The 23,336-nt window shown below is 37.9% G+C and overlaps 2 protein-coding genes across 2 annotated transcripts in view; both read left to right on the top strand.

Moving 5' to 3' along the window:
- Positions 1 to 7,188, top strand: part of LOC114244985 (putative inorganic phosphate cotransporter) — a 30,467-nt gene extending 23,279 nt beyond the window's left edge. Inside the window, exons 6-11 of the mRNA XM_028176985.2 lie at positions 1,397 to 1,546; positions 2,217 to 2,349; positions 4,824 to 4,948; positions 5,206 to 5,325; positions 5,939 to 6,071; positions 7,037 to 7,188. Coding sequence (XP_028032786.2) covers positions 1,397 to 1,546; positions 2,217 to 2,349; positions 4,824 to 4,948; positions 5,206 to 5,325; positions 5,939 to 6,071; positions 7,037 to 7,074 — 699 coding nt within the window. The 3' untranslated portion in view covers positions 7,075 to 7,188. The remainder of the gene's footprint in view (positions 1 to 1,396; positions 1,547 to 2,216; positions 2,350 to 4,823; positions 4,949 to 5,205; positions 5,326 to 5,938; positions 6,072 to 7,036) is intronic.
- A 5,630-nt stretch (positions 7,189 to 12,818) lies between these two features.
- On the top strand, positions 12,819 to 22,327 carry LOC114244989 (putative inorganic phosphate cotransporter). The gene is made up of 11 exons (XM_028176989.2): positions 12,819 to 12,959; positions 13,475 to 13,599; positions 14,755 to 14,934; positions 15,842 to 15,984; positions 17,431 to 17,644; positions 18,393 to 18,542; positions 19,097 to 19,229; positions 19,895 to 20,019; positions 20,741 to 20,860; positions 21,292 to 21,418; positions 22,232 to 22,327. The coding sequence occupies exons 1-11, from the start codon at positions 12,920 to 12,922 to the stop codon at positions 22,261 to 22,263; spliced, it is 1,389 nt and encodes a 462-aa protein (XP_028032790.2). The 5' UTR covers positions 12,819 to 12,919; the 3' UTR covers positions 22,264 to 22,327.
- Positions 22,328 to 23,336: the final 1,009 nt, after the last annotated feature.

Raw genomic sequence — 23,336 nt, 5'->3', positions numbered from 1 at the left:
GACTTGCACAGGTAGGTACCACCGTCCTGCCTATTTGTGCCGTGAAGCAGTAATACGTTTCGGTTTCAAGGGTGGGACAACCGTTGTACTGTAGAAGCTAAGACGTAGATCTCATGGCTCACAGTGGGGCCATGATATTTACATAATTGATGTCTATGGGCTCTAGTGACCACAGAGGTAGCGTAAGGTCGTCCACATATTAATGTTTTGAACAATCACTTTGGTTTAATATCATAGCTTTTTTTTCGTCACAAAAGCAATTTTTAATTAACAACACAATAACACCAGCCTGCTTTACAAAAATGTTCACGTTTACGAGACCTTGAAGATTTTTTATGCACGGATCATTAACATTTTTTAGTGTTGGGAATCAACGGCTATTTTAAAATACAATTTTGAATGTGAAATACAATTTTTTACATTTTTATTTTTAACAAAGCTATTTTTTGATGAGCAGATGAGCCAGTTAACTTTTTGATTATAACTGACTTGTTGCATTGATTGACAATTATACGACAGTTTCACGGGAGCCATCATGGAAACTTAACAATCGCGTTAAAAATCTGTTATAAATACTATAATGTAGGTAACCACGATTTTGAAGCAATTTAAAAGTGAGATATTTAAAATCATTGGTATTATTTTCAAATTATTAAGAAAGTATATAAATTTCTGAAGGTGTTCAAATTTATATAAGAATGATTATGGCTTTACTGAATTTACGGATGAATCCATATTTATGGCTAATTCTGCTTTTTTTTTCTTATTGTAATTTAGATATTTCTTAAAGAAATCAAATTAATGAAAAACATTTATAAAAAGGGATTAGGAAAGTTAAAAGCAAGCAATTTAAAATTTTGCTGCAATGTTAAATGCTTTCACTTCTGCTTACTTCTGCATACAAACATAGTTAACAGGCAATTAATTTATACACAGTCTAAAGCTATCGTGGCCTAAAAGATAAGACGCCTGGTGCATTCGTATGTAGCGATGCAATGGTGTTCGAATCCAGCAGGTGCAGGCAAGTACCAATTTTTTCAATGAAATACGTACTTAACCAATGTTCACGATTGACGTCCACGATGAAGGAATAACATCTTGTAATAAAAATGAAACCCACAAATTTATTATTGATGTAATTACTGGTGGTAGGACATCTCGTGAGTTCGCACGAGTAGGTACCACCACCCTGACTATTTCTGTCGTGAAGCAGTAATGCGTTTCGGTTTGACGGGTGGGGCACCTTAGAACTCGTGTCTCAAGGTGGGTGACGAGATTTACGTTGTAGATGTAACCGGTAAACACTTAACACCAGGTGGACCGTGACCACGTCCGACCATCTCAGCAATAAAATAATAAAAAAGAAGCCGCTCTTTATCATTCTGTTCTATTTCAGAAATTCAAGACGCCTTGGCTGACAATATTGACGTCAGTCCCCTTCCTGTCGCTGGCTATCGTGCATTGTTGCCAAGCGTGGGGCTTTTGGACTCTGATGACGGAGATGCCGTCGTACTTGAAGCAAGTTCTCGGAGTCGATATTAAAGCGGTGAGTGCCTAGGCATTACGTATATAATATTTTGGGGTTGGGAGCTCGTGGCGAATGATGCTTGACTCTTGCCAGTGCATCGTTTTGCAGTAGTAGGCCGCGGTGAATAACCTTTTCCCTCAATCCGTCGCCATCGAGCTGGCTATCGAGATAAATATTTTGGTTACTGGTGATAGGATGTCTTGTGAGTGCGCATGCGTAGGAACCACCACTCTGCCTATTTCTGCCGTGAAGCAGCAATGCGTTTCGGTTTGATAGGCGGGCAATCGTTATACTGAGACCGAGGACTGAAAACTCATATCTCAAGGTGAGTGGCGGCTCCGGTAACTACTTAACACCGTGGGCCAAGAGCTTGTCTACCCATTTAAGCAATAAAAAAACCCCAATTTACGGTATTTAGGCTATAGATATCTATGGGTTCCAGCAACCATAAGTGGTAAGTGGATGTTAAGACATCAGATGGGCCGTGAGCTCTTCCACCTATCTAAACAAAAAAAAACTGATTTGATTTATAGTTCTCTGGGTGTTATATTATGTCTAAGAAAACGAAATACATAACAGCAGCAGCGATTTGACAGAGCGCTCTAACCATTTTATAGCCTCTTTATCCTCCTATATAAACAATAGAAGATCATTTGTAATTAAATAATTATATTGCGTCTCATTTCAGAATGGCGTCATGTCGGCTTTACCTTACCTTGCTATGTACCTGTTGAGTTTTCCATTTGGTTTCCTCTCAGATTACGTACTGAAGAAGGAGTTGATCAGCATCACTGCTACGAGGAAATTTAATAATTCAGTTGGTAAGTCATCAAGCACAATTTCATCAATACACAAAGCACAAACATCAAACACAAGCCGTATCATCCGCGAAAAGGGCTAACTGGGTCACTGGTGACCGAGGTATATCTTTAACAAATAGGCTAAAAAGTAGTGGGAAGAGTTTCGCGTAGGACAGGTAATTTGTGAGGATGTCTATGGATTCGATGTTGTCCTGGGGATGGGGAGGAATCTGGATTGTAAGTGAGGATTGGCGGGGAGGCTTTTGCCAAGTTGGTGCTCAGTTTCTGTCAATCCACCATGGTCCTCCTGACTAGGTTCGGGGTGTAAGGTCAGCCGATCTGCATGGCGACAGGTCGGTGGTTCTAGTTGAAAGAATTAATAATATGTGAACGTGTCCACATATAAATTATACTGCTGATTTCAATTTCGCTAATTTTTATAATAGTTTGGAGAAAAAGATTCTTCGCATTTTTTTTTTTTTTTTATTTAACAATTTTGTACACACAGCTGTTAGAAAAGACACGTCAATAAGGATACAGAGTACAAGGGCACTACTTATTTCATGCTGAAATCTCTTCCAGTAGGCCCGCAAAAGGAAAGAAGAATTAAGAACACAAACCTAGTGCATTTTTAAAAAAATCACAACATTTATTAATATAATTTATTTACATTTAACTAAAGTATGTAGGTATTATTTTATTCGATAACTTTTTGCCATCCTGTAGGTAGAGAAATGATCCCATTGCTATATAAATTTTGGAGCTTCTGATCAAAATACCGCGACAATTGGTTTCGGCAGTCCTGTCGTGATGTGAACCTCCTGACACTGTCCAAAGATTTCTGAAGAGACCGAAACAGGTGGAAATCTGAAGGTGCAAGATCAGGACTATACGGCGGATGCATTAACACCTCCCAGCCAAGCTCTCTTAATTTTTGCTGAGTTTTGCTAATCTCATCAGTTGTTCGCAGTAGAGTTCAGAATCGACGGTCTTGCCTGGTGGTAACAGCTCATAATGAATAAGCCCTTCCAATCCCACCACACACACGGCATCACCTTGTTGCGAGTTAACTCGGGTTTCACAACAGTCTGTGCAGCCTGACCGGCTTTTAACCACGACATTTTTCGCACGTTCTTGTCGTACGTGATGCACTTTTCATCACCAGTTATTAGCTTCTTCAAAAATGGTTCTTTGTCATTACGTCCTGATAAAGAATCACAAATGAGTACACGGTTCATTAGGTTTCTTTCAGTGAGCTCGTGAAGTGCTCAGCTTTTTTAAAATGCGCCAAAACTGTTTTATGGTCAATTCCCAGTTCTTCAGCTATGTCGGAGCTACTGATATGCCGATCTTGCTCCACTTTTTCAAAAATGGCATCTATTTTATCCGTAATAGGGCGACCAGAGTGACGTGCATCTTTGACATCAAAATTTCCAGATTGACGCTTAACCAATTTAGTGCTACTCTCACAGACACTGCATTAGGTTCATAAACGTCGTAAATTTTTTTCGCGGCTTGCGTTGTATTTTTACCTTTTTTGTTGTAAAATTTTAAAATGTATAGAATTTCTTCATTAGATCCACTCATCTTGACAGTACGAAAATTAAATAAAAATCACACATTTTCCTAATTTGAATTTGGAATTATCTTCTTTGAGATTTAAACTTTGAATGATACCAAAACCAGCCAGATATAAATAGTATAGCCAAAGAGATTTTATTACAAGTTCATTTAAACTATAATGCGAAAAGACTTTTTCCCCAACCTATTATTTCGGATTTTAAAATTAAATGATTGTGAATAAACGTGTTGATCCTGTACAATTAATGAAACAATCAATATTCTAAGGCTAAGGCTTATAAGGCATTCTAAGGCAGGGGATCCTTCATTATCATGACCCGTAATGGTGACATTCTCGTTTATCAAGTTAGGGTGGAGTGAAAGCGTATTAACTTATCTCTAACTCTAAAAACACAACATCTGATTCGCACAATTTTTCGTTTGTATGTATAACCTGATAAAATTCGTTTAATGAAATGCGAACTAATTATCTTGCCTGTAACGTGCTCGCCGTTAATCCAAGCACCCAATAATCCTTACCTCTCACTTGCGCCTCCCCATGAACACGATTTCATGCTTCATAATTGTAATTATACCTTTTGTATGAAAAGGATCTAATTTGCCTTCATCAAAGGACTTAAATTAATGCCAATGTATTTCTTGTAATGAGTAGTATCTTATTTGCTGAAAACGTTTTTGCTTAAATTTCTGAAAGGTTTCAGGAATTTCGGAATTTACCAATTACTAAAATGCCTGAAACTAAAACATTTGTATTTTTTTGCTAATTTTCATATACTGTAAATTCAAAGTCTCTGCTGCATACATTGTTTTGCGGTAAATAATAAAAGCTTTATAATGATTACGATCCTATAGCCAACAGGCCATACTTGTACCACAAAATTGTAGAGTTAAATACCTTGACATTTTCTTCACAGGATTATTTGGACCGGCGATAGCTCTAATTGGCTTGTCATATTCACCGGCTGGTAACATCACGATGGCCGTTCTAATTCTCACAGTGGTGGTTGGGTTGAATGCTGGGCATCTAACAGGCTTTATGGTATGTGGGTTTTTAAGGTTTCTAGCCTAGGAGAGGTCTAACGGTATATGTTTAAATGTCCAACTATTTACCGAGTTCTCTCAGGACGGACAAGACGCCAAGATGAACAAGCTAGGGATTGCTTGTTGGGCTTGATTTTTACATATTTAACCAACAGCCCAAACTCTTGGGGTAATTATCAAATGTGTTTTTATTTCAGTCAATCAATCGTTAACCAACAAAGGCGCATTTATAAACATCGTTTTGTTCATTCACAGTTGGTGCACATTGACATGGCTCCCAACTTCGCTGGCACATTGATGGGCATCACCAACTGTGTTGCCAATATTGTATCGATAATTGCGCCATTAGCCGCTGGAGCAGTACTGAAAGACGAAGTAAGTGTTGATGATTGTATCAAATGATAAAAAAGTGCCTAATTAAAATACTTAATGCAAACGAAGGTCCAACAACAGAGTTTTTAATTATTTTTTTTAGTTTTAGTAGTTTTTAATTTAATAACAGTTAGTTACGCTGATAAATACAATAAAGACTGCTTTTTTTTCCAAATTTGATGGATCTGTAGCCATCATTGGAATTTTTAGTTAAAACTGAAAGAACAGTCTAATGAAAATCATCCCGCATTATATCAAATTTTGTTTATTTATGACTCGGTCTTCTTGGATATGAGGTGCTAGACAGGAAACAACAATATTAAAGATGCTGCACACTTTGAGGCACAATGAAGTTTATATTCTAGTAAAGTTAGAGCTCGTTATTTAATCTTGACAGAAATATAGATCCTGGTAGTAACCCATTCAAATTTGAATCTCGCATCTCGAGTAATTTAGCATCATGTTGCTAGGTGAATAATCTCTGTTAATCACTTGTCAATAATTGAACGACAATATTCGAAACAAACGACTTCGGGCCAAGATAAAGCTTTCCGGTTTTGCAATATTTCCTTAGTAAAGATACTAGCAACATTTTTAAAATTATTGTGTTTTACAGACGGACGCTAATGAGTGGCGTAAAGTGTTTTATATGGCTTCCGCATTGTACATCGTCGGTAACCTGCTGTTTATTTTCTTCGGGACCAGCGAGAGACAGAAATGGAACGATGTCGATGAAAATGAGTCAAAGGGTGAGAATTGAGAATGAAATAAAAATATATCTGTGGTGTCGTGGGACACCGGTTAGGAACGAAGTTCCTTATTATAAAAATATTAATTATAAGCTCTATTCGAGGTATAAAGAAAATAATTATTCGGGTATACATTTTTATTATGATTTTTTTATTGATAAAACTAAAATAAAAACTACTTTATAAAGCTATCAACCTTATTATTTTATAAAAAATATATAATAAAAATATGTTATTTTTTGTACGTTAAGTCGTACATTGTGTGTATTACTAATAAAAATCTTACGTTACGGACGTTTTTTCCCGTTTAGGGTACCCCTCCGCATCGTTCCATAAGGAATTTCATCGGAAGGAACAGCATCGTGTAATAAAAATGAATCCCGCAAAATTATAATTTGTGTAATTACTGGTGGTAGGACCTGTTGTGAGTCCGCGCGGGTAGGTACCACCACCCTGCCTATATCTGCCGTGAACCAGTTATGCGTTTCGGCTTGAAGGGTGGGGCAGCCGTTATAACTATACTGAGACCTTAGAACCTATATCTCAAGGTGGGTGGCGCATTTACGTTGTAAATGTCTATGGGCTCCAGAAACACCTTAACACCAGGTGGGCTGTGAGCTCGTCCAACCATCTAAGCAATATAAATTTTTTTTTATCTATTCCTCAGATATCTTGACGCAGACATTTTCTTTTAGCCGCTCTAGAAACACATTGCTATGCCTCTGAAAACTAAATATCACATTATACCTGAATCTGGCCTACGAGGGAATGAGATATTATTCTTTTGAAGGGCTTCTCTTTCATAGTGAACTGCGCACACGTTTCTTAATAAATTATCAATGCGTATTGACGTAAAGTTTCTGATATCTACTCAATCTAAGATAAACCAAAAATGTGTTATAGATTAATTCATTCATGTATTGAAATTTTAGAATATATAATACTTAAGTAAATATTTGTTTCAGATACGACTTCAGAGCAGAGAATAGAAAAAGTAGTATAATTACGAAGATATTAATTAAAAAATGTTAATTAATTTAATAGTTAATTGTGTAATTTGTTAATGTACCTGATCACAAATTTTATTTATTAAACAAATTGTCATACAATAAATAAATTGTTTTATTAACAACTAGCTGACCGGGCAGACTTCGTAGTGCCTCAATCGATAAATAAAAGACCTAAACTTTTGTATAAAATAAACTTAAAACAAACAAAATGAATCCGTCCGACGGGGGACACATCAATGGAAAAACAAAATTATTATATTTATTTAATTCCGAGCATTTTCATATTTATCTACCTTTTAAACCTTCTCTGGACTTCCACAAATAATTCAAGACCAAAATTAGCCAAATCGGTCCAGCCGTTCTCGAGTTTTAGCGAGACTAACGAACAGCAATTAATTTTTATATATATAGTATTATCGACCAGAAGTGAGGTAGTTAACAAAAATAACTAAATAACACAGAACTGGCCTAATTACATTTCACTGAATTAACAACAATACTTTTAACAAAATGATTTCAATTTACTATTAACGAAAACTGTTAAAATTACACAAGAACCAAACATGTTTCAACAAGAACCGCACACACGAACGCCACGCACAAAAAAGAGGCAAAGGCGCAGCGAGGGATCGTTTTTATAGTTTTAGCGCTGGCTCTCGGTCGGGGGTTGCCAGGACTCTGTAACACGGCCGTTCCTGATGGCGAGGCGTCCTCGACCGCTTCATCCCTCAGCAGAAGCATATCTCTTCCAGCTACGTCAGAGCTTGCATCAACAAGGTCACCCTCTGTAACGTAACAAAAAAATTACACCCAGACCTTAATGCTCTAAAACTTTCTAAAATTTAGAATCCCTACTACAGACGCAAGCGTGCACTCTTACATCTGCAGCGAGGACGAGCCAAAGATAAACATTTGAAGTGAGAAGAATGGATATCGCACAACTGTCCCAAACTGCGCAATTTGAGACACCTGTACGATTCCAGCGCGCTGTTGTCGGCAATATTCACCGATACAGATACTGAACATTACCGACACAACACAGCTAAACAGTAGGGACGCAAGATCCGGCCGAATCCGCATCTACCATACTGCTCAAAAAAAAAATAAACGGGAAGTAAAGCACCGTCGTGCCCACCTCAACCTCAAAAATGGTCAGCCAGCGGTACGCGAGCAGTGCGCGCAGCCAGCGGCACGCGAACAGTGCGCGCAGCCAGCGGTACGCGAGCAGTGCGCGCAGTATGCGCGCCAGAAGTAGATGAGCGCGCGCAGCCAGCGGCACGCGAGCAGTGCGCGCAGTATGCGCGCCAGAAGTAGATGAGCGCGCGCAGCCAGCGACACGCGAGCAGTGCGCGCAGCCAGCGGTACGCGAGCAGTGCGCGCAGTATGCACGTCTAAAGCAGGTGAGCGCGCGCAGGTAGCGGCACGCGAGCAACACGTGCAGTCTGCACGGCTCTGCGCTCTCCTGCTGGAGCACGGCCCCGACTTGCTACTGACCTCACACGTCGGCGACAACGCCCTGCGTCTGTGAACAAATCAGACAGAAGGCGCCTCCATTGTCAAAGTTTAGATAGCACCTGCAATGCTCCAATAATCCTGTTCGTCACGCCGTCCATCTGCTGACCAGCACTGCTACACACACCCGCCGATTTGCATGACGCTGTTCCAGGGTACTCAGGTGCACATGCGTCACCCCCTTCGACGGAAACCGTTGCTGCTGGTGGGAAAAATAACTGCGCGTGGCGTTCGGTACAAGAGTGCGAGTAGACGGTACAGATAAAGTGGTCATTAATCTCACGATCTCACGAGTATAATTATATGCCAAAGAACGGTTCCACGGAATTATGCCAGGAGACATCCTGCGGTGTAAGTGTCTTGCTCTTCCTACACACAGCACGATCGCGACGATAATAATTGCAACAAACTCCTAAATCGAGAATTCGAGCGGTCATGACAGCGTCGATGAGAATGATTACGCTTGTATTTTCTAGATCGACGGCCTGTCATCGTTTCAAAAGCACGTGGTTTTATCCCAATTCTGATATTATCGACCAGAAGTGAGGTAATTAACAAAAATAACTAAATAACACAGAACTGGCCTAATTACATTTCACTGAATTAACAACAATACTTTTAACAAAATGATTTCAATTTACTATTAACGAAAACTGTTAAAATTACACAAGAACCAAACATGTTTCAACAAGAACCGCACACACGAACGCCACGCACAAAAAAGAGGCAAAGGCGCAGCGAGGGATCGTTTTTATAGTTTTAGCGCTGGCTCTCGGTCGGGGGTTGCCAGGACTCTGTAACAATAGATAAATGAAAATGTAGTTTTAGCTTACGTATTCAGAAGAGCATTCTGGTTACAAGTAACTTTTTTTAGATAAAAACACCTCCCTTCTTACATCGGCGTCAGTGTAACTGTGTGTGTGTGTACACATAGTCTTAGTCTGCAAATTTGACAAATGATACAAAATTACACTAACAGTACCGTCATAAGCTAGTAAAAGCCATAGACAATGCTGATAATAAAATAGAAAGTCCACTTACAAAATTGGCCATTATCATACCATAGTATAACATAGTAAAACTAATTTAATTTATATAAAAAAACTGGAATATTAAGTTTAAAATTTCAACCTGTCATTGATATATTAAACATTGTATTTTTCTATTGTTTTTTGATATCACATGATCAATAACTGACGCTAAACTATGATTTCTTATACTTTGTTGACCACAGCCATACGTACATACATAAATACGATTCTTCTCTTCTTTTTCTCCACATTATCCCACTACGTGGGCTCGGCACAGCTAATTTTTCTCTTCCATTCTCTTCTATCAGCCGTCATCTCAACACTCACTCCTCTCTCTCTCATATCGTCATTCACACACTCCAGTCATGTCTTCTTTGGTCGACCTCTTCCCCCTCTACCTTGCACTACCATTTCCATACATTTCTTAGTCACCTGCATCTTCTCTCTACGCATCACATGTCCATACCAAGCTAACCACGCTAACATACATAAATACGATTAAAATATTATATTTAGAAAAACACACATACAAAATACGCGTTCGTCACACGAATGTTTGCCAAGATCATTGGACTCACTTTTGACCTTAGATAACATAATCTTAAAGTATCGTCTTGTAACAACTAAAGATCTGACGTTTCAGGAAGGAATTAAGAGATAGAGATAGTCTGACACGTGATTTATAACAAAAAAGTGTTTGAAATCAACTATCATTCCTCTAACGATAATAAATTAAGAGTTTAAAAAAACTAACAAAATAGAAAATAAATTTTAATAGATTTGAATTATAAATAGTGTAAGAAAAAATGATTTTATTGTAAAAAAGCTTGGGCTGCTTTTCAGGATATTATCAAAATAACCCTTCACCTACTGATACCATGCACCCCACGCTTTTTTTATAATAAAATCATTTTTTCTGACACTATTTTTAATTCAAATTTATTAAAATTTATTTTTAATTTTTTAATTGTATTAAATTTTTTCAATATTTTTATAATATTTTATTGTCATCGGTCCTTAATAAGTATACCAAATTTCGAGTTAATCCGACGTTTTGAAGGGGGTCAAAATCATGTTCAAAGATTCCGTTACAAACATACATACGTCTGAAGCTAATAAAAGGGTATTAATTACCAAGAATGATACATTGAAAAACCACTCAGCAACACTTGTGACGAATTGTCATAACACACGCTCACACAACACACGCACGCACATACACTCACTGACACCGTTCACATTCCGTATTGTAACGAAAAAAATAATTCATTCGTGTCTTTTGTCTTTTTAACATAATAGCATACCACACGGTTTCTGTAAATTACAATTATTTAACAGTTGCTATTGTTGAGTTCATTGTAGCAACTATATATTATTATTTTAAATTCTGTCACCTAGCAGACAGAGTGTTCTGCCGAAGTTGAAACTGTTAATATAAAGTGAAACTTTATTACATCGTCTCAAACTTTTTCGTCTGTGTGTTGCATGTCGCGTGACGGTCGGCCGCGGAGTAGGGTTAAAGTGAAAGGCGCTCGTCAGAGCAGCCAAGGCCAAGGGTTTTTGTCAGTGTTTAATGATGTTTGTCAGAGTTAAATGTCTATAATGTGAAAAAAAAGTTTAACTTTTACCGTGGTTTCATAAAACCACACAATCCTTTTTTTTAAATACAGACATTAATTACTCTTTTTATTGCTGTTGAATACCGAGGAGCTTAAGGCTCACCCGATTCTTGTGTTTACCGCTGCCCTTACTACCTGCGATATCAGGAGCATATTTAAAATAGGAGCACAAAGGATAAGGTGTCCGGTGCATTCGTATTTAGCAATGCACCGGTGTTCAAATCTCGCAGGAGGGTACTAATTTTTCCAATGAAACACGTACTAAGCAAATTGAATGTTCACGATTGACTTCCACGGTGAAGGAATGGCATCGTGCAATAAAAATCAAACCCACAAAATTATAGTTTGCGTAATTACTGGTAGTAGGACGTCTTGTGAGTCCGCACGGGCATAATCCCACCGCACATTCTGCCGTGAAGAAGCGATGCGTTTCGGTTTGAAGGTTGGAGCAACCGTTGTAACCATACTAAGACCTTAGAACCTATATCTCCAAGTGGGTGGCGCATTTACATTGTAGATATCTATGGGCTCCAGTAAGCACTTAACACCAAGTGGGCTGTGAGCTCGTCCACACACTAAGTAAAAAAATAAAATAAAAAATATTTTACTTAAAACCTGTTTGAAGAGGTACGTGTTGCAGCGCTGAGGGAACACGAGGGAAAAATTACTTAAGGAAATGCACTGTTCGTTTTATAGCAGATTTGTAGTAATAAGGGTTATACTCATAGAGTACGCCAGCAAGAAGTTTGGCAAACCCATTTTATGGTTTACGAATCGGCGATGAGGTTCACTCGGTCTGAGGAGAATCCATCGCCGTTAACGCCCTAAGAGACTATTTGGGAGGCTTAAACGACAAAGATCTTCTACCGAGCGGGTGATATTTGCTCGGTGGACCGACGGTCCAAATGTTGTTGTTCGGAACTTGTATATATGCAAGCTAATCTTGAAAATGTCGTAAGCGAGATACAGGCATCTGTCAAATATCTTGCGTTGTATGATGGCTACCGCCACAACTATACGAACGTAAGTTGCGGCTCTTGGAGAAGGCGGCTTCCCCTAGGTAAGAGTCACGGGCCAATCTGAGGAGATGGAGGTCACGCGGCGTTCTACCAGCGTTCTGGCACACCGCTCAGGAGCGACATCGTACTATAAGAGCCCTCGGTTGGCGTTGTATCACGCCCTGGCCCGGCGGGCTGATTCCGACCCAGCGTGGTATCCCGGGACACCCACAGCAGAACCTGGGCGGCCTGACGGGCTGCCTTGCCGAAACTATTGACGTTCCAGATCCTTCGTTTCGCATCGAAGGCTAGGTACCCCGCGCGCCCGGTTTCAATCCTAAATACCACTGATGGGCTCCGGTGGTCTAATAACACCTGGTGGGACGTGTTCTCGTTCATCTAAGCAATGATAGTAAAAAAAAAACCAAGACATTCGGTCTCTGTGATTTTACGTACGTTTTACAAGATAATGTTGTTTGATTCTTACAAAAATGCTGAAATTTTATCTTGAATGTGTCAGGTGGTCTTGAGAATTGACTTTATCAGTGTTACTCAATATTGTCAATCATACACGTCCAATGTTCAATACAAGCTAGTGTTGATTTGATAAGCGATGTATGATGTACTGAATGTTGTTAGTTCGTTGGTGTTGTTTCTTATCGGCAGTTGTCACTGAAAATGGATAGTGGGCTCGAAGGAAATATTGACAAGAAGTATAGTGAGTTACTTAATGTCATGCTGAGTTGTAAACAGAATTTAGTTATTTAAATGCTTTATTCAAAGCTAACAAATATTGAGAGGTCCGTGCCTCGGGTAAGATTGGTACGACTATCCCAAACTAAAAACCGGAACGTATAAGGCTTAGCGGCAGAAGTAGGCTGGATGATGCTACCTACCTATGTACCACACCTACTGTTTGTCTTAAAGTATCTATCCACCTGCCCTACAATCAGTAATAAAACAAATTAAATTTAAAAATTTAATCCTCAAAGGGATTCTCAATTAAATCCTCAAAAGGATTTGATTTTATTTGACGATATTACGCCTACATGAATACGTGTTCTGTAGCATTCCTTTGAAAAATCGGTGATTGTTCCAGAATTTATATCTAAGTTTAATAGTATCATTTCAGACGAGTACACTAGACATCAATCTATTAGGATACGTATTTTTACAATTTCAAAATTACATTAATAAGTATTTCTGATTTTTAAAAACTGTACACAATTTCAGAAGCACTATTTGGAATTCGTCATGTCCAGGCCGTTCTTCTGTTCCTTGGACTACTCCTCGCTTACGGTATGAGGGCCAACATGAGCATCGCGATTGTGGCTATCACTGACAAAGACAATGATAATGTAAGTCCAGTAATGAATGATTCATGCAAGAACTTGCTATGCATTAAACGTGGAAACTATAAATTATATTGTATAAACACTTTACACGAAATATCAACCACATTAAAACCCTACAGTCATACATACTGTTTAGACAGGCGCAGTAATTGTGAATAAGCCAGTGGCTAAAATCCACAATACAATGTGGAAAGCGTTGTTTATAATCATTGATTGTAAATAATTTGGCGTAAAACAAGTAGGTATGCCGTTTTTTTTGCTTACCTGTGCTGGTAACCTCAAGTGGTTATACCAGCTTCTCCGGACGTGTAGGTATGCTCACAGGGCTCAGCTAGGTAACTTTGCTAACACTAGCCTTAGCAAGAGCAGTGCTTCGCAGAATCTACCCCTGGATAGGAATTGCGATCTACTGAGAAATTCCGGCGAGAAACTCAGTGAGCTGTATCTGAGAGTTGATTTGCTCGCCGAATCCTTAATTTACCGTTCTGTGCCGCAATGCCTATGTACGTAAAGTATGTAATTAAAATTTACAGAGTTTAAAGAATTGAGACGGTTACCGAACACACACTCACAGGCATAATGACCTCCTACTCAAATGATAACACCCAATGATCTCTCAACACTCGTCCGCAACATAATTCGACACTTGGAAAGCAAACGTGACGAAGCGACAATAACTGCTTTATACATAAATGATAGGCAATAACCATATTCGATGCACAAAAAAAATATATTTCTAGGTCTATTAAAATCATTTCAATCCTACAGCTAGATTCGTTATAATAGAATTTTTTTCAGGTATTTCAAGTTTAAATTAGTCTACTGTAAAGTTCACGCATTGTCGCTTAGTCACGTTTGCCTTTCAAGAGTCGATATATTCACGACTTTACCTAACCTAATCTATCTGAAGAAGGAGGTAGCCTGGAGATCAGTAATACAGGTCTTTGAACCTAGGACAGACTTCAGCTTTTCCAAAAACTTACAAAATAAATTATAAGGTTAATTGCGTTTGTACTATACCTTTAAGAGAGAAATAAATAAATTATTATTATTATTATTATTACTACCGAAACCTATTTATATCAATCACTAAGTTAAAGCTGGCACCCACATTGACTTAATCTCAATTGCGCGTTTTTCTTTCCTTATCAATTTCAGTTTTACGACTGGAGTATGCAGACCCAAAGCGTAATCCTGTCCTCGTTCTTCTGGGGCTACATCGTCTTCCAGATCCCTGCTGGTGAGATGGCAGCTAGGTTTGGAGGTTCGATACTGATCACAATATCCATGGCCATCAATTCACTTGTCTCAGTATTGATACCGCTTGCTGTAAATTACGTGAGTCGGAATATAAAGAATAGTTAAATATAACCATATAATAAAAAAACATTGGTGAAACAAACAAAAAATAAACAAAACCACAAAGATGATGGCAATCTTGTGAGGCTCATCGTGACTGGTAAGGTAGATGGGAAAAGACTTCACAACGCCCTCCACACCGCCAGAAACAAGAATAGATGGAGAAAGATCGTGCGTGCGAAGGTGATACAAAAGGGTGGTCACGACCCTCAGCAATGAGGAATACGACGGAAGGAGGAATAAAAAAAAACATAAATTAGATAGAAAACACAGATCGAAGTATTCAATAGTTCTTCAACTATTTTATAATCGTCGACAAACTGTCTACATAATAATATATGTAATGCTTCGACAATTTTTACCAATAGCATTCAAACCCTCTGTCACTTTTATAAAATTTTTTGGCTTCATAGCACAGTTGAAACGACTTTTTCCATTATTCCCATGCCTAACATAATTTAGGTGAATAACACAGAGCAGGTCGTTTACCAAACGAAAAGGTCAAAGCGATTGTAAACTAATTACATTGCGTACAGATTGTTCTCGGCTTCTTCAAAATGTAAATAAATTCTAATTAATTGTCGTTTCGTTACTTTAACATTTAAATATCACAAGGTTAACCGGTGAAACATGACGAATAGAAAGTTTAATAATCCTTATATAAGCCTAATATACTTAGGACTACTATTGGTTTTTGTAAATGGTCAAATTACAGATCAAGTTTTGAGTATAATAAGCACCAAAATAAAGCTCTGAGTGGTGATGGGACATGTGCTTCCATTCTAAATATAAGATGAATGTCCGAAATATCAATGCATTTTTCAAACGTTTGTACTACTAGAGGGAAGTTCAGATCTCATTAAATTCATTTATTTATATTTCTCAGGGCGGATGGCAGTGGGTTTGCTTGTGTCGCGTAATCCAAGGCTTATCACAAGGCTTTATTGTGCCTTCGATCAATACTCTTATTGGCAAATGGGCGCCTATTGAGGAGAAGAGCCGGTTAGGAGCTTTAATATATTCCGGCAAGTTTATTTATGCTATGTTAAGTTAAGCATATATATATACATATATATATTTACTAACTATCACGCCACGTTAACTGGTCCCGTGCTAAGTTCGTAAAGAACTTGTGTTACAGGTACCAGATAACGGAAATAAAATGTAAGATTTTTATTATACACATATTTACACATATTTAATATACATCCATAACCCTGGAGAAGATATTTTATATTTATCATACAAATATCTTCCCTTGGCGGGATTCGAACCCGCCAACCCCTTGTGTAGGGACCATGTCACTTACCACTACACCAAACGGCCGTTAACAACATATAAAATAAGAAAAGTGTATGGTATTTAGGATCTAGGAAACTTTTTTTTTTATAGCTTAGGTGGGTGAACGAGCTCACAGCCCACCTGATGTTAAGTGGTTACTGGAGCCCATAGACATCTACAACGTAAATGCGCCACACACCTTGTGTAACGAAAGCTGAATATAAGTCAAAGGCAACCGTTGTGCTTAAAGTTGTAGTATGACGACCTGTTCGTGTGCCAGCTATTTTTACACTATTATTAAGCGTCCATGTGTATGAACAAGAAGCATTTGAGAAAGGCTCAACTGTTTTGCCTTATTTGCTTTGTATTCGTAGCTATCTGTGCAAGGTTTGTATGAAAGAATATATTTAGAATATTTATAGTCAATATTTATATAAATTACAAGTTCAATTTATACGATTTGAAATTCATAGTCACTTTAGGAAATAAAGCAAAGCTTGAGAGATCTGCTGTCAGTCTAAATTTTTTTATAGCATAAATGGTTGGACGAGCTCACGGCGCATCTTGTATTAAGTGGTAACCGGAGCCCATAGATCTATAACGTAAATGCGTAAGTGCGTAAACGTAATCCATCTCGAGACATGATTTGTATGACATGATTTCTCAGTTTTAACGGTACAACGGCTTCAAGCCGAGACGCTTTACTGCTTCACGGCAGAAATAGGTGGGGTGGTGGTACCTAACCGTTCGATCTCACAGAACGTCCTACCACCAGTAAATTACAGTAAAGTACATTAACAGGGTGACTATAATCATCCCTAAATCATTTATTTATTGACAAGTCATAATAATTATAAGCGTTTTTTCAAGCACAAACTCGGTATTGCACCGTGTCGTTTCATTGCGGCATGACAAAATATATTTTTGCAACAGTATGTTTGTTGGTTTATAAACCAACAAACATACTGTTGCCTTAATTATATTATGTTGTATAATTTGAAGTATCAGCAATCTATATTATCATCTATATCAGCTGAATAATAAATATAACTAAATATCTGATGGCAAGCAAGTATCTTGAATATTACCTGATGCTTCGAAAAAATTTTCAAGTAACAATCTCACTGGCGTCTGATGACGGTGTACCGGTGGTCGTCGTTGCTAATCTGAATACAACAATATGATTTCAGGAAGCCAATTAGGCAATGCTTTTCAACTGATAACGGCAGGCTTTATAGCTGATGCTTGGGGCTGGCCAGCAATTTTCTACGCCAACGGTGCAATTGGAGCTGCATGGACGGCTATTTATATTTTCTTGGGATCTGATTCGCCTGAAAAATCGAACATAATTGGAAAAGAAGAAAAACTTTATATACAGAGCTCTTTAGGTCAAGTTGGAGAACCAAAGGTAACTAACTAATTTATATTTTTATTGATGTCGGTGGGTTCGAAGCGAGAAGTCGCGTGATTTGCATTAGTTACCGGCAGCTATACGCGCCGGAAGCTTCACAACGTAATGCTAAGATTAGCCGTGAGATTTAAGGTCTAAGTCTTAAGTACATTCAAATCAGGCTCTTGCACTCTTCAAATGGAAACACGGGGTTATTACCATTGTTGTGCGAGATATTAGGTGAAAGATGACAATAGCCTACCACAGTAGCATAGTATTAGTAAATCAGTTTTCAATTGGACATTTTGAACTAATAGCTAAAAGTTAATAGGACAGGAAGACGTGGGGAAGTATAGTGCATCGAGTGGTCAGCATTTCCAACTAGACACAACCTTCAGCAATGAAGAAATCGACTCAGAAGAAGAAGAACTACAAGTAAATGCTGTTCGTTCTACAATGAAATCAAACTTTTGCTTAAAATTATTTGTTATATTTTTTTATTTATACTTTATGCACAAAACAAAAGTTGTACACAGGCGGACTTAATGCCATGGGCATTTTCTTCCAGTCGACCATAGGGTGGTGCAGGGATAATGCATGGTAGGTGCATTAACAAAATAATAACAAACAACAACAAAAAACAAAAAAAGAATAAAATCAAAACAAAAATCTTCCTTAAAGTAACATCTCAGTATTATAGAATACACATAATGTTAAATATAGGTACTTATATAAATAATTTAAAAAAATTAAGATTTTTTTTCAGAAATACAAAACACCATGGAAAGAGATTTGGACGTCACTCCCATTCATATCACTGATAGTACTCCACTGTGGACAAAATTGGGGTTTCTGGACTCTTATGACTGAGATGCCGTCATACATGAAGCAGATTTTGGGCGTTGATATTAAAGCAGTAAGTATGTTGATAGACAAACTTTTCCAATGAAGTTTCGTACCTACATATTTCTAAGCAAGCAAACAAATCCCGCCTCTACTGTGAAGCTGCTCGCTTAAACTAATGGCGTGCACAAGTAATATACGAAGGTAATTCCACAAAAATATTATCTGACCTTCCCACACCAACTCTACTCTGAATCTATACTAATATTATAAAGCTGAAGAGTTTGTTTGTTTGAACGCTCTAATCTCAGAAACTACTGGTTCGATTTGAAAAATTCTTTATTTTAAATAGCCCACTTATTGAGGAAGGTTATAGGCTATAGAACATCACGGTAAGACCAATACAAGTGGAGCACCGATAAAGAATGTTTCAAAATATTTTCACTTTCTTGGTAAACGAAGTGGGGGGTAAAATTTAGCGTTATGCCAAAGTAACTATTCCACGCGGATGGAGTCGCGGGCAAAAGCTAGTAATTCATAAAGAGAATCATCCACAAACGCATCAATTAAGAACCAACAAAAAAAAAGTATTTTCTGGAATATGTAGCAGAATTTATTTAATTTCAGAACGGAGTAATGTCAGCCCTTCCATACTTAGGCATGTATATTCTTAGTTTCCCATTCGGGTTCCTAACCGACTATCTACCCAACAAGAAGCTGCTGAGCGTAACTGCCACCAGGAAATTATCTAATTCAATAGGTAAACTCTTCATAAGGTCTAACTTTTTTTGTCAACAATGAAAACAAACTTGTGGGATTAAAGAAAGCCTCTATTTTAATGTAATTTGGACTTTCTCGTCTGTTGGAATGTCTCGTGGTACGAAAATAAAGCATACTGCTGTCACAGGCAGACGATGAAAAAGAAGAAGAATTAGATCGAGACCAAGGACTTGGACTCGTATCCTTAGATTTTTGACGATAGTCACGAGAGATCAGCAGCCCGGAACTTGACATCTACGAGAAACTGTTTAAACCTCCTATAAATTTAAAGAATAGCATAAGTTAGGCGATAAAATTAAATAATTTTGCACTACCTAAATGTTTGCAGGGCTGTACCGATATCGATGACTATTGTCAATTTGATCGTCACATACGACAACAATTTTTTTTTGTTGTGAGTTGAGTACTGGTCAAAATCACATTCGAAAAAAGATCAACATCTAGATTTTAATTGACAAATATTTCTGAAGAGGTTGATCCTTGTTATGGAATTGGAGCCCCGTACAGCTCCTATATATGGAATAGTTGTCAGGGTCGCTACAAACAATTAGACCAACGAGGCACTACCTTGCCTGATGACATCGGCCACTGTGTGGTCACAGGCGGTTGCATCTCAAATTGATATTGGGTGTTGGACGGTTCCAGGATTTTATGGTCCAGCGATAGCTCTCGTAGCCCTCTCATACTCGCCAGCTGGTGATATCATGATAGCTGCTATTCTTCTTACTATTGTGGTTAGTCTAAACGTTGGACATGTGACTGGATTAATGGTGGGTATTCCGAAAAAATATTCAAAATATTTCAATTAGCGTAGTAAACAGAGGAAAGGAATTAATGACATTATATTCAATTGAATATGATTAGTTGGGGTTATTACAATTTCATGAATGGTTTTTTTATTGTAAACCCACCGGAGTTAAGTGGTTACCTGAGTTCAAAACAACTCTAAACAACTTTTTTACTGGTGGCCAGACATCTTGTGAGTCCACGCGTGTAGGTACCACCACCCTGCCTATTTCTGCCGTGAAGCAGTAATGTGTTTCGGTTTGAAGGGTGGGGCAGCCGTTGTAACTATTCTTGAGACCTTAAAATTTATACTTCCAAGTGGGTGGCGCATTAACGTCGTAAATGTCTATGGGCTCCAGTAACCACTTAACACCAGGTGGGCTGTGAGCTCGTCCACCCATCTAAGCAAAAAAAAAAACTATATCAAATATCTATGCAATAAAAAAAAATCAAAATGATGTCACCAATCTACAGGTCTGGGGTCGAGTTAACAATTAAATAGCATACCGGTTCTGCTACGCATCAGCATCGGCGACGATTCAAATCAAAACGTATGCCTGGCTTACAGTGGAAGTAGCTTAACTACCATTTCATTACCACTTTATTGATACTTTCACAATCTCTTTTAGACCAACACCAGATGCAACACCAGTAAGCTCGCCTGCATATCTATTACAGTGGATAAAAGTTTTTATTTTTGAACAGATTGTGCACTTAGACATGGCGCCCAACTTCGCCGGCACCTTACTTGGCATTACCAACTGTGCTGCCAACATTGTATCCATCATAGCGCCGCTAGTCGCAGGAGCAATTTTAAAAGATGAGGTGAGGCAGTTTTTTCATTATATTGGAAAAGCAGATTAAGTTAACGACGCACCAAGTGCTAAGTGGTCATGGATACCCTAAAGTGCATACTGTAATTCACCTTGATATCGGAGATATGGGAGCATGAGGAGTCAAAGTGAAACGCTGTTCGCTAATTCAGATCAAGGTCGATCACTGTCTCGTAGCTGATGGAGATGATGGTAGCCTAAAATATATACAATTGATTCACACATCACTACGTCTGCCACCAATACACACTCGAATGAGCTCCATGTTATTGTGTTTCCTAAGCTTTTGATAATTCATTCTTAACTATTAATCTATATTCCTAAAACTTATTAAAAATGTTAATTAGAGTGTGACACTAGTCTACGTTCCTTAAGTTCAGGAATGTAAAAAATTCTAAACATCTATTTATTTATTTTTTTCAGACAAACCCAGCCGATTGGCGTAAAGTCTTCTACATAGCCTCGGCTGTGTATATCGTCTCAAATACTTTCTACTTAATTTTTGGAACAAGTGAGAGGCAGAAATGGAACGAACCCAATGATTCGAATGGTTCGTATCTTCATTATGATCTATGATCTGCTTACTTCAAACGAGGTTTGAAAAGAGTCTTCATCGACAGACAGCAGCTTGGTAATGCCCCTGACTTTGCTGATATCTATGAGTAAGCATAATCGATCACCTTCCGATGACCCGTATGCTTGTTTGTGTCCAGAAGCAGAAAATACCTAATTGTGGTTACCGTTTGACAAATTGGTCACGTAATGACGTGAAAGACACATTTTACTGGTGGTACTACTTCTTGTGAGTCCGCGCGGGTAGGTACTACCATCCTGCCTATTTCTGCCGGGAAGTAGCAATCCGTTTCGATTTGAAGGGCGGGGCAGCCGTTGTAACTATACTGAGACCTTAGAACTCATATCTCAAGGTGGGTGGCGAATTTACGTCGTAGATGTCTATAGGCTCCAGTAGCTACTTAATACCAGGTGGGCTGTGAGCTCGTCCACCCATCTAAGCAATAAATAAATAAAACTCAGATGCCCAACAAATCTGATCACGCCATGGCTTAGTGTCGTAAATCGAAAGTACGGTGGTATCAAGCCGCAGGGGCTTACACTACGCTCTGCTACCAGTACCGTGAATAATTACATATTAGGTTGAGATAAATTAATTTGTGCGGGAAGAGATTATGATCAGACCCATGTGTTTTCTAATTAATGGACGAAATGACTAGTACTACCACTTAAACTAGTCTAGTAATTGCAGTTGAAGTCAATTTTCAATCCGCATTAATAAGGAACTTGAATTTTGTGAAAAACATCCGACACGAGTTAGATTACTGAAGTTAAAATTCTTTTCTTTCAGATAAAACAATGAAAAAACAAACAGCAGCTTGAAACAACGATCATTTCTCATTTAACACTTTTACTCTTTTTATGAATAAATAATATTTCAAGATAATTAAGCTTTTCATTTTTCCATTAACGGAAAAGATTACGAAAGGAAAATAAATTACAAAATTGATTATTGTTAATTAAAACTTTTAAAGCTTCTTCGTTTTGTTGCTCTCTTTCAGTATGAGGGTCAGCATGAGCACCGCTATTATGGCTATGACTAATAAAGATAATGATAATGTAAGTTTCATAATCAACAACCAATGTTTTATTCATTAGCTTAGAATTACTTATTTAATTTTGTGCGTGAGGAAACGTCGAATACGCGTTTCTTTCTGCAGATCAGTCAAATCATGAGGCAACCATTTTACATATTTTTTATTTTATTGATTCGACGCAAATGAGTCAATATTGTTGGTAAGGTAATGTTAAACCATACCGCTAATTCTCGGATAATTTGGCTCGGATCGGATTCCTCCATCAATTTCAATTCATTGTTATTCACATGTGTGGGCGGTATTCCATGTGCTTCGTTCTTCAAATAAGAATTTCCGTCACGAAAGCGTTTAAACCAAAATCGCCTAAATAAAAACGTTAAATAAAAATCGTTCATTAGCAGTCCCCTCTCCAAACGCAACATTGATATTGCGAGCTGTTTCTGCAGCGTTAGTTCCGCGTCGGAACTCGTATTCAAAAATCACTCGAATTTTCGAAGTATCCAGCTTTCTTGTTTAAGTTGAACAAACAAAACAACTGAAAGTCGAAAATCCAATGTTGCCCATTTTTTAAAAGTATGAGGTTCATAGTCACCATTTGAAAAAAGTTTCATTCAAAAATCTCAAACCATGAAGATTCTATTCGAAGTAACTATTACGATAGAACGGAAACTTCATACTTCAACCCCTATTATATAGTAGTAGATAAATTCCAATTGGACCGTGAGCTTTTTAAGTCATCAGCTCAAGATCAAATAAATAATTAAAAACTTCCTTTTTCATAAGACTGGATTTTCGAATAAGAAGCAAGATAATCTAATTTTGAAACTGAAAAAAAAAGTTATATCCGTAAGAAGTGGT

This window comes from Bombyx mandarina, chromosome 08, assembly GCF_030267445.1.
Source record: "Bombyx mandarina strain Sakado chromosome 08, ASM3026744v2".
In the NCBI taxonomy this organism is placed as follows: domain Eukaryota; kingdom Metazoa; phylum Arthropoda; class Insecta; order Lepidoptera; family Bombycidae; genus Bombyx; species Bombyx mandarina.
Note: the sequence above shows the minus strand (reverse complement) of the source record. Positions and strands in the feature narration are given on the sequence as shown.